The following is an 18,356-nucleotide window of genomic DNA, read 5'->3' on the forward strand; positions in this document are numbered from 1 at the left end:
GTCAATAAAGTAAAACTGAATTTTTACAGTTTAAATAAACAAATTTGTTTATAAACAATACAAAGTTTTAAAGTCGACATTATTTCCAGTTTTGGTCTTTTTGTTTAAAGATGTTAACCAATTTGTATGAGGACCTTTTTTTTCTGTGATTTTACTGGTTATTATTTTTAATTTTATAAAACTAGTAAACTCTGTAAATTAACAGTAAATTATTCTTTAAACTGGTGATAAAGTTTTTTTTTAACAGTGTACAGGCTGTGCTGCTGTTTCTACTGACCTGAGTTCTGTAGAAGTTCGTGGACGTGCGTCAACATTTCCACGTCACTAATCTTCCTTGACGACGTGATGAAATACCAGCGGGCCTCTCTGATTGGCTGAGAGAAGCAGCAGGAGCTCTGATTGGCTGAGGGAACAGACCAGGTGTAGAGGATAAACACGGATGGATCCACGATGACAGAAACAAATAATTTTATTTTAAAAATATTCCACTGCTGATACATACAATACACTCATCATACTCATATATATTTGCATAAAGTACTCTTAACATGATAATATTTCAAGATTTGATACATTATCGTTGGGTGGAGGGAAATATCAACAAGGGCGACACTTTATTGTAGTGTGTAGCGTTAAAAACATTGAACAGAAAACCACGAGAACAGATAGAGGGGGCGGAGCCAGCTGCTGCCTGATTGGAGGAGGAGGATGGAGGGGGCGGAGCCTGATGGAAGGAAAACGTGATTAAATGGCAGCACATCTGAAACAAATCATACTAGTAATCAGAGATGCAGATTTTAGACGTTTGTAACCAACAGCGTTACCAATAATCAATAAAATGATCACTATATATATATATATATACATATATATATATATATATATATATATATATATATATATATATGTATATATTATATATATATATATACACACACATATATATATATATATATATATATATATATATATATATGAACATGAGCTCTGGTTGGAGGTCATTAATCACCTCGCATGTCTTTGTCTTGGTGCCTGTTTAGAGATAAAGTCTAAAACAACAAATTACATTATTTAGCGCCACCTGGTGGAACAACCAGGAACTACAGCTGATCTACATTATCTGACATCACCACCTTCTTCTTCACTGGTTAATATGTTTTTAATTGGCTAAAATATTAATGGAAATTCTTTGATTAGTGGTTAATCATTAACATCCCTATTTGTTATTAATTATCATAATGTCTTAATTTAACCATTAAATATTTGTCTTGCGTGGAATTTTGCAGTTTCTCTTTATTTTTTAAATACATTTTGAATTTGATGCCTTTTGATAGTATTTATTTTTAGTTTTCATTGAAAAAAAAGGGTTGACTCAATGATATTAGCAGAAAACAGGTTGAATGGATGAATTGAACATTAATATTTTAATATTTTATCCATAGGCTTGTCTATTAAAGCCTCTTAAGGTATAATTTTATTTGTAAAATCCTCCAAACTGATCCAATGTTGGAGGAGAACTTTGTGTTCATGACAGAAAGTTTAGACAATCTGGATTTAGAAAGTTGAATTTCAACAAACTGTCCTTCTGTTTTTATATTTCAGACCAACTTTTCTCTGCGTCTCTAAACTGAAGCTATGACTATTTAGAGCTGTTCAGCTGAAATGCATTTTCATTGTACTTTGGGACATTTCTGTGTTTCTTTCTTGAAAATGTCCATCAGAAACAAAGAAAACATGACTTACGTTCTGTTTTTTAAACTATTTTTTTAGAATACTAACATTTGCTTCCACGTTAGTTTATCTGAGGTTCCTGCCATCGACGATTCTTTCTTTTATTTATTTGGGACTCTACATGTAGAATATATCTATAAAAATCTGATCCATGACTTCAAACTAACTCTTCCAGGAGATGAACTCATTTAATCATCAGCCATATTTGGACCATCTGTTTATTTTGTAGTTTTTTCTGACACTAAGACTTGATTTGGGTGAAACTGTTTAAATCCTGAGCTCTGGTTGGGTGTTTCCTGATAAAAGACGACAGAGAATCATCTTGAGATGCCATCAAAAGCCAGAACGCATGAACCCACTGATGTGCTGCTGGAGTCTTTGGGTTTGTTGATCACTTTGGTCCAAATCAGAATTTAAAACTGACTTTTCCTGAACTTTTTGTTTTTTTATTATTCTATTGGATTTTCTTTCCCTTCAGGACTCCTGATGTCGCCTCCTCCAATCAAATTCCATCAACCTTTGAGCTGCAGAGCGGTGAGATGAAGATACTCATCACCATCATCATCATCATGGAGGAAGTCGGACACGAAGAGTCCATCCAGATTCTCTGTGAGCTCCGTCATAAATCTGTTTCCTGTTTCTACACTGGTCTATGTTTTAACGCTCTGCGCTAACGGTAGTTTGCATCGACAGCTACGTGTCTTTAAGTGCTAAACAGACCAAACCCCAGAAGAGCAGTGTTCCTAAAAACCCCACATCTCTGCAGACCAACTTGACTCTTTTTCTTCCAGCTCCGTCCGAACCGGTTTGGAGGAAGGGGCTGTTTTCTAGATTCTGGGGGCTAAAATTCACAAAAAAGGCAAAGAAATCCTCAGAGCTGCATCAGAGCGCTGATCAGCGAGTCCCATTGAGTCTGAAGTGCTTCGGTGTGGAGGGAGGATGGAGGTTTAAACCCTGTGACCCAGAACAAAGGTTTCCGTTAGTGAGCCGAAGCTAAGCATCGATCCGGAGAGGCGTCCTCAGAACGACCGCTGGCAGTGAAGCAGCACTTGGACAGTCGTGGTTTGGAGCCGGACTGATGGGTTCAGAAGGTAAAGCTGCACTGAGCTGCTGCTTCCATCAACTTTGTTTTCTCCACTTCGACAGGTCGTTAAACGCCACACTAGTCTCTGTCATGGTGGCCCACAGCTAGCTAAACATGGGTTGCCTGAACACAGCAAACGAACTGCATTGTTGAACACCAAGAAATCTTCACAGGTCCAATCAGAGGGCTGGACTACGAAGAAAGTTTAACAGAACCAGACTTTTTCCTGTTAGCCGCCTCAACAAAACCTAAAACCAGAGATAACGGGTATCATAGCTTTCTTTAAAAAAACGTTTGTCTACTTGTCTTGTATTCGAAGGTCATTAACCACTACACAAGTCTTTGTCATGGTGGGCCACAGCTAGCTAAATGTGGGTTGCTTCAATGCAGGAATGATCTGCATTTTTAAAAATCTTATTGAACAGTAAGCGGCGTCACTTGGTGGATCAACCAGGTACTACAGCTTCTCACTGTTCTGGATCAAAGCAGGAAGTCTTTACAGGTCCAATCAGAGGGCTGGACTACGAAGAAAGTTTAACAGAACCAGACATTTTTCTGTTAGCCGCCTCAACAAAACCTAAAATCTGATATGAGTATCATGGCTTTCTTTCAAAAAAAAAGGCTTTTTTGCATTAGATTCTGATCACACTCCAGAAAAAGTCAGTTGTTATGCACTAAACAGACCAATCATGTTGAATCAGAGGTGAGTTTACACCTACTCATCTTTTATTTATCTTAGTCCTGGTTGGAGGTATTTAACCACCACACTAGTCTTTGTCATGGTGGCCCACAGCTAGCTAAACTTGCAATCTGAACGCAGTGGTTTGTTCCATTGTTTTGGATGTTTGAATGCCTCGACTGAGCAGCAGGAGATCACAGAAGTTCCGTCAAATCGATCAGTTCGGCTTAAAATTGAACTCCGGGGAAACAGCAGCTCGGAGAAAAAGTTGAGGAAACAGCAGCTGAGCGGCTTCTTCTGAAACACAACCTGGTGGTGGAATTTCTGGGAATAATAAACGTCCTTCTGGGCAAATCTCCGAAGATTTACTGTGGCAGGTCCCTTGTTGGAGGTCGACCGGATTAAAGCAGCCGAGTTCAGACGGAGGGTCGTGTTTGGACAGAATCTTTAAATGCAGCTAAAAGATGTGGAGAGTCGCAGCAGGATGCAGGAATCCAATGCTCTCTGTCTGACTCGTCGTCCTCCGACCGTCTCTGGAGTCTGCCGCTGTCGATTTGGAAGCAACGGGATCCAGAGCCGCCGCGGGACACAGTAAAGTCTATGAAGGAGAGTCGATGTGCTAGCGTTAACGTGGACGTGCTAGCGGGAGCGTCGATGTCTTAGCGAAGCTCTTCTGCAGCTGGTGTTTGCTGGACTGTGGTTGAATTGTGGTCTCTCGCCGTGGCAATGCTGGGAAACTGATCTGCAGGCAGCCGACAGTAAAAACGATCATCTTAACAAAGACCTCGCCTGTGAAGCTCCACCTATAGGGAATGACAGACCAGGAAGTAGGGGTGGAGCCTGAACAGTCCGACCAGAGCGTGTCGTCTGACAGAAATCATTTCGTGCCGGTTTAAATCCTGACTAGTCTTTATTAAAATGGTGGTTTTTGCAGGAAGCTGCCAGGATTTGACCCGACTGAAGTCTCCGTCGGCGGCTCCGGTTCTTCCCGTCCAGCTTCCTCACAAAGGCCAGGGCAGGTCGCTGAAGTCGACAGGGCCGCCCAGGCCGGCGTCGGCCTCCAGCAGCGACATGATGACCGCCATGGCTGCCTCGTCGTTGCTGGGGCTGCTGGAGCCAGGTTCATCCATGATGTCTATGCTCAGGTGGGAGTTATCACCTGGACAGAGGAGGAGGAAGAACATGAAAACAATCAGTCAGAACCCAATCAGACCTCCTCAGAATCAGCTGATTCTTTTTATACTCTAACTTCAGTGTATTTAAAGTTTTACCTGCATAAATAAAAACTTCCATTGTTTTAATTTCCTTCTTTCATCATTTCTGAGCCTCAGAACTTCATCAGTCAGCAGATAGAAACCAACTGTCATCTCTGTAGAGTTTTTTGGCTCCTTCTGCAGTAGACTTTTGTGTCTTTGTGGTAGTTTTCCTCTGTGGTTGGTTTGTCTCGATATAGACTCTTTCTGTAGTTTATTTCATTTCTTTGTCATTAACCATCACACAAGTCTTTGTCATGGTGGGCCGTTGTTAGCTAAACTTGGGTCGCTTCAACGCAGCAAACAAGCTGCATTTTTAAAATCTTACTGAACAGTAAGAGGCATCACCTGGTGGTTCAACCAGGTACTACAGCATCTCATGGTTCTAGATCAAAGCAGGTATTCACAGGTCCAACCAGAGGGCTGGACTACTAAAGTTCAACAGACTCTTCTTTCAACAAAACCTAAACCCTCTTTGTGGTTGATCCACGGTTGTTTTGCTGCTGAAACTCTGATATCATAAAGAGTTCAAAATGACATTAAAGTTGCCCAAAATTACTCAAAGCCTGTCGGAAGTGACGCAAAAATGCCATAAATGACAGAGAAATCGAAATGTTCGGAAAGTTTTTATGAAAAAATATGAAAACTTTTTCAGTATCACTTCAAATTTGTCCACATTTTTAGTCTTCAAACTGTGATACCTGGGTTCTGGTAAAAACTGAAACCAGATCAGTTCTACATCCATCCAGGTGAGAACCAGAATGACCTAAAATTTTGTACTAAATGACTCGAAAATTATCCCAAAGACACAAAAATGATTCAAAATGAGGAGAAAACATCCAAGTTGACATAAAACTTGGTGAAAATGACCAGAAAATTGTCCAAAATGAGTCAGAATTCACCCAAAATGACTCAAAAATGATCCAAACTGACTGAAGATTTGCAGAACGACATAAAATGAGTCCACGATGCTTCAAAAATGATAGAAAATGACTCAAAATTTGCAGAAAATTACTCAAAAATGATTCAAAATTACAGGAAATTTGTTGAAAATTAAATGAAAATTGTCTGAAATTGAAAATGATCCAATTTCTGAGTCAACAGTGGAATAAAATTATTTTAAGAATGGTTCTGAACAGAAATCAGATTCAGTGTTTAGACTGAGACACCTGGATGAATGTAAAACTGATCTGGGGTCAGTTTGTACCAGAACTCAGATGTGTTTCTCCTCCTAAATGTCATGGTTCTATCTGCTGGACTGATGAAGTTCTGAAAAAGTCCATTAAAAAGTGATAAATCTGGACCCACCTCTATGGACTTCAAGGACCTGGAATGTTCTATGTGAGACTAAACTTAAAGACTGGAAGCAGGAAAGGAGAACGTCTCCTGGAGAAAGTTCTAGAGTAGACCTACCGACAACTGGAGAAAGTTCTAGAGTAGACCTACCGACAACTGGAGAAAGTTCTAGAGTAGACTTACCGACAACTGGAGAAAGTTCTAGAGTAGACCTACCAACAACTGGAGAAAGTTCTAGAGTAGACCTACCGACAAGTGGAGAAAGTTCTAGAGTAGACCTACCAACAACTGTAGAAAGCTCTAGAGTAGCCCTACCGACGACTAGGGCTGGCCCAAATAGCAGTTTCTGGGCTCCGGATACCACCATCGGGACCAAATATTCGGATATTCGGGTCCAGCCCTACCGACAACTGGAGAAAGTTCTACAGCAGACCTACCGACAACGGTCCAGTTTTCAGTCTACTCTAGAACTTTCTCCAGTTGTCGGTAGGTCTACTCTAGAACTTTCTCCAGGGGACATTCTCCTCTATGGACTTCAAGGACCTGGAACTCTGGAAATATTCCCAGTCTGAAGGGAGAACTCTGATCATTGATGAAGTTACTGCAGATGAAGAACCAAATGTTCTGAGCAGGGTCTGTGATTGAACTTGGATCAGATTTATTTGGTTTTACTTGGATTGTGTGACTCACTCATGATGGACTGGTTGGAATAAGGATATCCGACAGAATCAGGTCCAGGAATTATTCCTGTACTCGGCAGGTCAGGTGTTCCTCCGTTCTGGATCTGTGGAGGCGACAGACAAACATTTATCAGTTTACTGTGAACTCAGACGCCGAAGAAGCTCGTTGGAAAGACGAACCTCGTCAGCTCCTGAAGGCTCCACCACTAACTGGAAAGTAAGTTAGTTAGGAGCTGACAAGGTTCCTGAAGTTCCTGAGAGCTCCACAACTAACTCTGAAGTACTGTTTAGTTACCTTCTTGCCTCCAGGTGAACAGGTATCAGGTGGGGGGGTGCTGGTTATATTCAGAGGGCTGGAGCCACAGCTGGAGGGGGAGGAGCCTCGAATCCTGGTGGACACAAACAACATGGCTGCCGATTCCAAAAAAACACATTTTACGGATTTAACCTCCATCTAACTGAGCAGAACAGCTCCAAGAAGTCACCATTAGCAGATAAAAACCCTGAACATCAAAACTTGCTGGTTCAAATGGTTTAAAAGACAAAACAACAACATTTATCAGATGAAGAAGCTACAAAAACAGAAAAAAAAATTGGATGTTCAACTTTCCGACGGTCTTTGAATGTATGTGTAAAAAGTGGATCAATTGGAAAATTAAGCAAATTAAAACCTAAAATCTTAAAATCTAATCAAGATGGCATTATTCTAGATTTAGAAATTCATTCAAAGTAAACAGTTTGCACCAGATTCTATAAAAACTAGTGACGCAAAATGATAAACATGAAATACAAAATGACTCTAAAGAGACAAAACAAGTCAAAAAATGCAAAAATGTGAGAATAAAATAACGTGGCATAGTTTAAAAAAAAAAACAGAAAACAGAGGAGAAAGTTGTTGGAGATACATTCAGCATGGTGAAACATCTACAGATGATGAGCAGAGTGGAGAGGAAAAGTTTATAGACTCTAAAAATGCAGATAACTAAAAAACAAGACAGAAAATGACACAAAACAGCAAAAAATAAGACAAAAACGAGACAGAAAATGACTATAAAGAGACAAAAATAGTCGAAAAAAATCAAAAATGCCAGAATAAAGTAATGCGGCATGGCTCAAAAACTGAACAGAGGAGCAAGTTGTTGGAAGATAAAAAGTCTGGAGAGGTTGGAAACATGGAAACATCTAAAAACAAGACAGAAAATGACACAAAACAGCAGAAAAGGACAAAATTGAAATACAAAATGTTAAAAATTAGATGCAAAACATCAAAAATGAGTTACAAAATGACTATAAAGAGATGGAAAAAAGAATAAAACAAATGTGGTATGGCTCAAAAACAGGGAACAGAGGAGCAGGTTGTTGGAGATCCATTCAGCATGGTGAAACAACAGAAAAGGACAAAAATGAAACAAAACACTAAAAACGAGACTCAAAACGAGCACAAAGAGACGAGAGAACGATAAAACCATGAAAATCATGGAATCAGTTAAATGTGTAGCATGTGGAGTCCTGACGTGTGGGAGGATCGGATTGATTTTTGGTAAAATAACTCACATATCGACTACAACACAAACTGAACATATTCCTGAGTGGAGAAGGAAACCGTGTTGCCATGACGATGAGAAGATGGAGACAATACGAGTTATTCTGGTGTGAAGCTGTTTGACTCAGAACATGTTCTGATGTTTTAAATAACTAAAAATGATTCAACACTGACAGCATGAAGCTTCTTTCAAAGGTCACTCCAGAGATGTTCTCCTCCATCAGAGGACGGACGCTGATGACTCACCTCTGGATCTCCATCACCTCCTCGGCGATCATTCGTCCGATCTTCCCGGCTCCAGCTCTCGTGCCGCCGGGGATGCCAGGTACCGTCTGCAGCGCCCGCCGACCGCCTCCTACCAACCAGGAACCAGGAGATCAAGCATTTATTCACCGTGAGGAGAAACCAGCTGACAGCACGGAGGAAGTGAAGGTCTGGTTTTAGATAAATCATCCATACTTTACCTTCTGAGGTCAGGACGCTGTCCATGCTCTGAGGAGACGCAGCAGACTGAGGATAGTCTGATCCTTCCATCATAGGACACCTGGACACAAAAACACGACTAAGAGTCCAAATAAAACCAACGACATCTGATTAAAGTTCCCTTCAGAACATCTGGTTCTTCATCTCCAGGAACTTCATCAATGATCAGAGTTCTACCTTCATTCTGGGAATGTTTCCAGAGTTCCAGGTCCTTGAAATCCATAGAGGAGAACGTCTCTGGAGAAAGTTCGAGAGTAGGTCTACTCTAGAACTTTCTCCAGTTGTCGGTAGGTCTATTCTAGAACTTTCTCCAGTTGTCGGTAGGTCTACTCTAGAACTTTCTCCAGCTGTCGGTAGGTCTACTCTAGAACTTTCTCCAGTTGTCGGTAGGTCTACTCTAGAACTTTCTCCAGCTGTCGGTAGGTCTACTCTAGAACTTTCTCCAGCTGTCGGTAGGTCTACTCTGCAACTTTCTCCAGGGGACGTTCTCCTCTATGGACTTCAAGGACCTGGAACTCTGGAAATATTCCCAGGATGAAGGTAGAACTCTAAATATTGATAAAGTTCTGGTGAAATATTCCAATCTAAACTCTGATACTTACGAAACCACGGTGTTGGTGGAGACGATGTACTCCACCTCCTTGGTCCATGGGTTCATGAAGCTGAACCATCGGCTCCTCAACGTGATGAAGGAACCGTCTTTAATCTTGAACTTGTAACAGTTGGTGTTGATCTTCTCTCTCATCTGCAGCACTGAAGGAAGGAAACAGAGAGTAAACAGAATCCATCCATCCATCCATCCATTATCATCCATCCATCCATCCATCCATCCATCTATCATCCATCAATCATTATCATCCATCCATCCATCTATTATCATCATCCATCCATTATCATCCATCCATCCATCCATCCATCTATTATCATCATCCATCCATTATCATCATCCATCCATCCATCCCTCCCGACCTTGTCGGTGACATTCTGCCAGGTGTCCGATGTCGTCCTGGTGAAAATACTCGTAGAAGGAGGTTCCCAGCAGCTCCTGGGGCAGGTAGGCCAGGATAGCTGTGGCTCTGAGGACAGAAGTCAGGAAATATTGAATAAACTCTACAACTAGTCACTAAGGAGGAAATAAAAAAACTTTATCCGTAGAGGAAGTAAATGTTCCACAGAGTGAATCTACCTGCAGCTTTACTCGTCTAAGTAAATGTTAAAATAAAGAACTGGTTTTAGCAACATGTGAATTTATTCTAACCTCGTAACGAAATGACCAGAAGAGACTGGGAGTTTAAATGTATGAGAACTGTTTAAATGTATTAAAAAATGTTCCAAATGACACCAACGTATTCCAAAATTACACAAAAATTATTTAAAAATACTTGATAATTGTAGAAACTGTTCTAAGAAAAGTTCAAAATAAGACAAAAGATGTCCAAAAATCACATAAAACCATCCAGTTACTCAAATCTGTCCAAAATTACTCAAAAATTGTCTAAAATGAACCAAAACCACTTTTCAATGGCTCAAAATTACTAAAAAAAAAAATGTTAAAAATTAAACAAAACATGTCCAGAATTACACATATTATATCCAAAATGGCCTATGTCCATGTAAAACTACTCAAAAAATTAGCTGAAGTGTATTTTTCATCCATGAAAGTTGCCCAAAATTACATGAAAAATGTCCAAACGTTCTCAAAATTGGTCCAGAATGACTCAAAAATGGTCCAAAATGTTGTAAAAATTATCCCCCATTACTCTGAGAGCTATTGAAAATGTTTCAGTAAATACTACAGTTAAATTGTTTAAACAAATATTATACTTGTGGCCACTTAATCCATCATATCATCCTGTACCTTTCTAAATTTTTGCTCATTCTGGGTAAAATATAAAATAAATGACCCAAAATCACTCAAAATTACTAAAAAATGTAAAAAATTACACAAAAGTTGTCGAAAATTACGCATAACATATTCAAAATTACCCATAATTAATCCAAAATGAATCAAAAATGGTTAAAAATGCATCAAAATGTGTCCAAAATGACAAACGTTGGTATAAAACTACTCAAATTAGCATAAATGTGTTTTTCATTCATGAAAATTGTCCAAAATTACACAAAAAAAGGTCCAAACTTTCTTAAAATCTGTCCAGAATGATTTAAAAATGGTCCAAAATTATGTAAAAATTACCCAAAATTACTATGAAAGCTGCTGAAAACAACACAAACAAATGTATGGATGTAAAACTGATCTGATGCCAGTTTTTACCAGGACTCAGATGTGTTTTTATTAAGAACTGCTCAAATTCCATAAAAGTTCTCCAAACTTATTCAAAATTGACATCCAAAATGACTCAAAATTAGTCTACAATCAATCAAAAATAGTCAAAAATGGATCAAAAATGGTCCAAAATTACTGAAGATTTGCTTAAAAGTGTTTTTCATCCATGAAAATTGTCCAAAATTACATGAAAAATGACAAAACTTTCTCAAAATCTGTCCAGAATGACTCAAAAATGGACCAAAATGTCATGAAAATCACCAGTAAACAGATAAATAGTGTGCTTCTCACCGCTGGTCGACGAAGACGAACTTCCCGTCGATGGCGTGGCGGGACACGTACTCGGTGGGCTTCACCCGGATGTCGGCCAGGCTGGGCTGGGGGACGATGTGGGGGTGCAGCCGGCCGATGGCCACCAGGCAGCTCAGGTTGCAGCCCTCGTTGTCGGGCTCGTTGTCCTCATCCAGACCCATCTTAGTGGGCGGCCAGCTCTTCAGGTAGCCGGTGCTGTGGATGGTGCAGAAGCTCTTACGGTCCGCTGCAACAGAGACGAAGACGAAGGTTAGAAATAGACGGCGACCATGTTGGCAGGACGCCGGCGCCACACTGAGGGACGACGGGGGGATTTTACAGACCGATGAGCTGAAAGGGATTTAAAACGGTCAGAAAACAGGATTCAGGATGGTGTTTTTATTCTATCGTTTGTAATGATTTGGTTCTCTTTCCTTCTAAACTGCCTTCTGTTGATGAACGACGACAATAAAGATCGATTTTATCTTCCATTATATTTTATTTGCAAACTGGACTTGAAAAACACCAAATATTAGCAGATTCACGAGTTTCAGAGTAAGTCTATCAAAAACCAACCACTATTTCCTACGAAAACTTCCTCAGAACCATCATCAAGAGATAGGTATACTCTTTAATATCCTCTGTAACTGGACAGTTGTCAGTAGGTCTACTTTAGAACTTTTTCCAGTTGTCGGTAGGTCTGCAATCAACCTTTAGTTTCTCTAAAGTTTTAATTAAACCTTGAGTTTCTCTAAAGTTTAAATTAAACCTTTAGTTTCTCTAAAGTTTAAATTAAACCTTTAGTTTCTCTTCAAGTTTAAATTAAACCTTTAGTTTTTCTAAAGTTTAAATTAAACCTTTAGTTTCTCTAAAGTTTAAATTAAACCTTTAGTTCTCTTAAAGTTTAAATTAAGCCTTTACTTTCTCTTAAAGCTACTATTTGAGCTTTTCCATGTCTAAACGTGTGATTTCAGAATAAACCATGAAGATAAACTACCACTAAACAGCCATTCTCTAAAGAAGAGGAAGTTACCTGCGTAACCGACATAAATATTTATTCAGGATTATGTGGTTGCCGTGGCAACGGCCAGGGCTGCTGTTTCTCTTCCTGTTTATCGTTCACCATAACGTCCTATTTAATCCTGTCAGGCTGCAGCGATACAGCTCAGTATCTGTTATTTATGAGTCGGTTCGCTCAACAAATCCATGATTGTTCAGGAAAACTGATCATTTAGTGTTTTTACATCATTCTGGGAGGTAAATAATAAAATATCTGCTCTGAATTCACAGACTACTTGTGGTAAAACATGTAAAGCTTTTCTGCTATAAAACCAGGTTTTAGCAGTGATTAATGCTGGATAAATTCAAGATGTTGTTCCTGATGGTGCAGTTAGAATAAAAAGCTGTTAAATAAAGTTAATAAATCGAGAAAAATTAGTAAAGAATCTGAGCAATATCAGAATATTTCTACATATAAAGAACCCAAACAATATAGATAAAATCACTGCAAAAAATCTGGATTTCTACTAAAAATCTATGCAATGCTGTTTCAGAAAATATATATTATATTGATAAAAATTGTATTTTATAAATATAGATTATATTGATAAAAATAGAATTTTGTAAAACATAGATTATATTTATAAAATCAGTTAAATATCAATATTTTATACATTATATTGAACAAATCCTGTTAAATATTTAGTATTTTATAAAATATAGATTTATTTATAAAAATCTGCAATATTGGCATTTTATAAAATATAGATTTACAAAAATCTGTTAAATATCCATGTTTATAAAATGTAGATTATATTTATAAAAATTTGTTAAATATCAATATTTTATCAAATATTCATTTGTGCAATATTTTATAAAAATCAATTAAATATCTAAAAATATAGATTACATTGACAATAATCAATTCAATATCACTATCTTATAAAATACAGATTATATTGATAAAAATCAATTAAATTCAGTCATTTATAAAATATAGATTTATAAAAATCAGTTAAATACAAGTATTTTATAAAGCAGAGCTGTAAGCAGCACTGATGTATGGAATAATCTGTACTTGTGTTCATTTTTTCTTAATTTTTTTTATATTCTACTGAACCCTCTGCTGCTCTAGGGTTTATATATTTTATATTCTACTGGATCTTCTGCTGCTATAAGTTTGCTGCTGTGAGATAAATAAATCTCATTTAATTTTAAATCCATGCAGCCTGAAGAAGCCCACTTCCTGGGTTGTGTAACGGCACTGCTCTCGTGCTAACTGAGGTGTGATTCCTGGTTCTAATGAGGATGTCGGCTCTAAAAATAAGAAAAGGGAACGGCAGGAGGTTTTTAGTTTCACAACAACTGAAAGAGTGAAAAACTGTGAGACTGTTGAATGAAGAGCAGAATCCTGGATGGCTGCTCAGAACATCAAAACTCTTCTGTTTATATGATTTCTGAACAAACGGCGAGTCCACTTCATCTCAATTTGAACACATTTGGGTCATTTTGGATCATTTTTATGTCAGTTTTTGAGTCATTGATGATCCATCTGATGCTATTGGAGCCAAATTCAATCATTGTTTGGATTCTGAATTATTTGTGATTTGAGTCTTGTCCAAAATCACTTGAAGCTCGTCGGAAATTACTTAAAATCTGTCCAGAATTACTCCAAAACCCCTCAAGATTTGTTTGAAATAAGGTCAAGATGGTCCAAACTGACTCAACAACTGTCCAAGTTAACAATAATTAATAATTATTGGTTGTTCAAAATAAAAACAAGTTTAAAACCTCCAATCCAGGCTGGTTTAGGGTCTCCATACAGCTCCTGTAAGTGTTTATCTATGGATGGATCCATATTTCTACTAAAATCCAGTCTTTGGTCCACATTTCTCCAACTGTTGAGGCTCTAACATCAGTAGAATCTGATGGGTTAAAGTCTGACCAGAGAAGGTTCCAGTTTTTAAATATTTTGACTTGAATCTGTTTAAAATGACTCATAAATGTGGCTTTTTGCTGTGAAATAAATTTTAATAATCTACTTCCAGCAGACAAACAGAACACATCTGGGAAACGAGCTGTAATAAATAATCCGTCTTGGTATTGTGAAGGATTTCTGATTGGGGAGAGCAGCCGTTTACCTTTTTTCTTGGAGCAGGTGGAGGGAAAGTCTTTGTCCTCCACTTTGACTGAGGGTCGGTTGCATTTCATTCTGCAGAAAAACGACCGTCGGGCTCCAGAACAGAGTCGAGAAGGTCCAGGGGTGATGTCTGTCTTCACCGGAAGACCAGCTGTAGAGAAAACACACAAGAAATACAGAAATACAATTCAGAACTTAGATTTAATGACCAGAGTTCTACTTTCATGATGGGAATATTTCCAGAGTTCCAGATCCTTCAAGTCCATAGAGGAGAACGTCCCCTGGAGAAAGTTCTAGAGTAGACCTACCGACAACTGGACAGTTGTCGGTAGGTCTACTCTAGAACTTTCTCCACTTGTCGGTAGGTCTACTCTAGAACTTTAAAAATGGTATAAAAAAAAAGTACAAAACATTCAATCCAGGTTGGTCTAGAGCAGGGGTATTCAACTAAAATTCAAAGAGGTCCAGTCAGACAAAATGCATTAAAGCCAAGGTCCGTAATGTCATAAAGTCTAACTTCAATTAGTGCGACACATGATGATGTAACCTAATAGTTTTATTAGCATGGGCATGTAATCAATAACTGACCATCAAATCAAATAAATTCAGTACGGTTCAAAAACATTTTGACAACATTTATTAACAAATAACTTTTGATATAACTATACATCTTAAAATTAAGTGCAGAACTTGAAAAAATAATGACTAAACAACCCGAACCAGCTTATATACATCTTTAACAATACCCAAATCTCAAGAAATGTAAACAATTGAACACTTTTATATTTTTTTTCCTGTCTTGTTACTCCCCTTATATCCCTGCTGCTTAATGGGAGAACTGAGCTGCAGTTTGTCCTGCCAGGATTTTTTGAATTGTGTATTTTGAATTGTGGTCTGAATGGTGTCAGGGTCGTTCTCAAACACATCTGGAGCTCATTGGTCAGTCTGGAACGATATTCAGTTCTGATTATGTTCATAGTTGAGAAAGGTGCCTCCAGCTGTATGTTGAGCCAAACATGGTCAGCATGTGCAGGACTATTTCCCTCTCGGTGTCACTTTATTAATTTTCCTTTTTGTCTGTCTCTCACCTCTCAACTGTTTTCTGAATGCAGAGCTGTGATGTTTAGCAGCTGCAATACAGAGACTTCATTGGCTGAGTAGCGTCATGTGGGATGGCTGAACTCGTACGTAATTGGTCTGTGTGTTTCCTGAGCTGATAACTAATGCCGTAAACACTGGGAAAGCTGTGCCGGTAAAACAGAAGCGACCGGTCAAATTTAAAATCCCGCTACAATTTACTGATTACAGGTCCGGTCCGTATAAGACGGCGTCTGGGTCCGGATCCGGACTGTGGTCCACCAGTTACTGACCCCTGGTCTAGTGTCTCCATAAAGTTCCTGTAAGTGTTTATCTATGGATGGATCCATATTTCTACTAAAATACAGTCTTTGGTCCAAATTTCACCAGAGATGACTTGAATCTGGTCTGAAATTATTCGAAATTTGTCCAAAACAAGATAAAAATGGTCCATTATGACTTGAAACTGGTCTGAAATGACTCCAAAGTGTCAAGACTTTAAACTCGTAATGAAAGACTCACAATTGGTTTAAGATAAAGATGGTCCAAAATGACTTGAAATTAGTCCAAAATTAAATTTAAAAGTGTCTACTTACTCAAAATTGTCAAAAATGACAATAATCACGAATAAATAACAATTTTAGAACTACAGCGTGAAAGATAAAAACTCAGTGGAGATGTGAGTTTCATCTATCGGACCTTGAGACAGTTTTTAAAGAGTTGGGAGGGAAAATGGAACCTCAGAGTGGAAAGCAGATGCTTAAATGTAGAAAACAGATGATGTGTGCTGGTGTTTTCTTACTTTTAGCATCGATGAGTCTCTCTCGAGGAGCGGTATCGGAGGACGACAGCTGTTCCTTGACCTTGGCGATGTCCTTGGGATGAAGGTAGTCGAACAGACTCTGGCCGATCAGGTCATTCTAAAAGGAAACGACCAACAGAATTAGCTAAACCAACCTCAAGCTTGTTGAAACGTCTAATTCAACAGCATTTCCTCTTGACAGCATGACCTCTTCGAGTATTGATCCATGATCTCTGGTATATGATAAGTATGTCCAAAGCCATAGTCTGAGAAATATCCCCATATCATGATGCTTCCACCACCGTGCTTCACGGTGGCATCTTCCTGTGAACCAATGAACTGATATTTAGTTGAAGGACCACAGTTTCTGAGAGCTGCTTCACGTCTGTGTTGCATGAAGTCAATCAACTTCTGGTACCTGTGAACAGGTAATCCAGCCCTGGACGATTGGACTACACGCATTTCCTGGTGTTGCCTCAGAAACGGCGTTTTTAATGTCACCCAACAAGTTCCCTATTGGATTAAGGTCCAGGGATTGGGCTGGTCACTCTGTAAGGTTAATCCTGTTGGTCTGGAACCAGGATGCTAGTCGCTTACTGGTGTGTTTGGGGTCGTTGTCTTGTTGAAACGCCCATTGAAACGCGCATTTCCTCTTCGGCATAAGAAAACATGACCTCTTCAAGTATTGATCCATGACCCCTGGTATGCAATAAATAGACCTAACACCACAGTATAAGAAGCATCATGGTGTATCTTCCTGTGAATTCCTGAACTGATATCTAGTTGTAGAACCACTGTTCCTGAGAGCTGCTTCACACCTGTGTTTCTATTAAACCATTAAAATAACTTCTCAGATGTTTTCTGGGGGTGAAACCAGAAAATTCACCAGTATGACAGCATGAAATTCTCAAAATTCAACTTAAATATTTTTCCAAAACTTAATTTTGGGTCCCAAATAACAAATACATAAACTCTGAGCAACATATTTCCAGGATTCTGTGTGAACTGAGCTTCAGCTTCAGAGGGAACCAATCAGGAATCCTTCTGGTTTTGGTTCTGATGACTAAAGAACTGCTGCTTTCTGCTGCATACATGACCTAGTTTGGTGATTTAAAACTGTGAAAATTCCTTTTGAGGTCCTCGAATGCTCAGCAGCTTTAACAATAAATCACAGCGGTATTTTTTGCGTACCTGACTGTAGTTCAGAATCTTGTACACCGACTCAGAAACAAACAGGATTTTTCCACGATCGCATCCGACCACGAAGAGGAAACCGTCAGCAGCCTGTAGTAGAGTAAAAACACTGGAATAAATACATTTTCCTCATATATTTACTGAAAATAACGGGTAAAATGTGTATCTACAGTAACAGAGTGTGATAATAAACACAAAACTCCAACCTGGAAACTGAATCCTGAATAAAAACATGATATTTGTGGAAATGTGTGACTTCTGGACTCACTCTTAGTATCAAGTGCTTGAGTTCGTCATCTGACAGGAAGGAAGGTTTGTAGTTTGCTTCTGTGTACGGATTGGCTGCACCTGGAACAGGTAAAAACACACCTGTAGCTGCTCAAACTGCACCTGTACAGGTAACAGCTCAACCCTTCACAGACTGGATGTTCTACTGTGGATCAGCTGCAGCGCCACACTCAGAACCACCATCAGCAGTAAATGAGTCACTGATGAACCTCTCCTTTCATAACCACATTTCCTCCTCCGGTTCCTTTATATTTAGAACCGCTTGACACTATTCTCTCTCCAACACAGAAGTAAAAACAAATAGAAATAATGCTGCATTAGAAAACATTCATAATTATGGACTTCCATTAATGAGGAATCTGCCCAAAATATCTTCATTAACCAGGAAAACCTCATAGAACAGAACCTGCTGTTTTTATTTATCCCAGATATTTTTAAATGGAGTCCCAACAAAAAAAATGCAAAAAATTTAAAATTTATTTTAATTAAACAAATTCATTGATTTGAAAATACAGAAACAAAGTCATTAAAC

General features: G+C 38.7%; 1 protein-coding gene across 2 annotated transcripts in view; it reads right to left on the bottom strand.

The window, feature by feature from the left end:
- Positions 1–451: 451 nt before the first annotated feature.
- The window catches only part of bmal1a (basic helix-loop-helix ARNT like 1a), a 52,236-nt gene continuing 34,331 nt past the window's right edge, over positions 452–18,356 (bottom strand). For both annotated transcript variants that reach the window (XM_055009201.1, XM_055009200.1), the window contains 12 exons: positions 17,805–17,884; positions 17,534–17,626; positions 16,343–16,460; positions 14,465–14,614; positions 11,325–11,571; positions 9,719–9,825; positions 9,352–9,502; positions 8,731–8,810; positions 8,513–8,621; positions 7,019–7,112; positions 6,734–6,827; positions 452–4,653 (listed from right to left, as the gene is read on the bottom strand). In XM_055009201.1, the coding sequence (XP_054865176.1) occupies positions 4,496–4,653; positions 6,734–6,827; positions 7,019–7,112; positions 8,513–8,621; positions 8,731–8,810; positions 9,352–9,502; positions 9,719–9,825; positions 11,325–11,571; positions 14,465–14,614; positions 16,343–16,460; positions 17,534–17,626; positions 17,805–17,884 (1,481 nt within the window). In that variant the 3' untranslated portion in view covers positions 452–4,495. The remainder of the gene's footprint in view (positions 4,654–6,733; positions 6,828–7,018; positions 7,113–8,512; positions 8,622–8,730; positions 8,811–9,351; positions 9,503–9,718; positions 9,826–11,324; positions 11,572–14,464; positions 14,615–16,342; positions 16,461–17,533; positions 17,627–17,804; positions 17,885–18,356) is intronic.

Source organism: Amphiprion ocellaris, chromosome 3 (genome assembly GCF_022539595.1).
Source record: "Amphiprion ocellaris isolate individual 3 ecotype Okinawa chromosome 3, ASM2253959v1, whole genome shotgun sequence".
In the NCBI taxonomy this organism is placed as follows: domain Eukaryota; kingdom Metazoa; phylum Chordata; class Actinopteri; family Pomacentridae; genus Amphiprion; species Amphiprion ocellaris.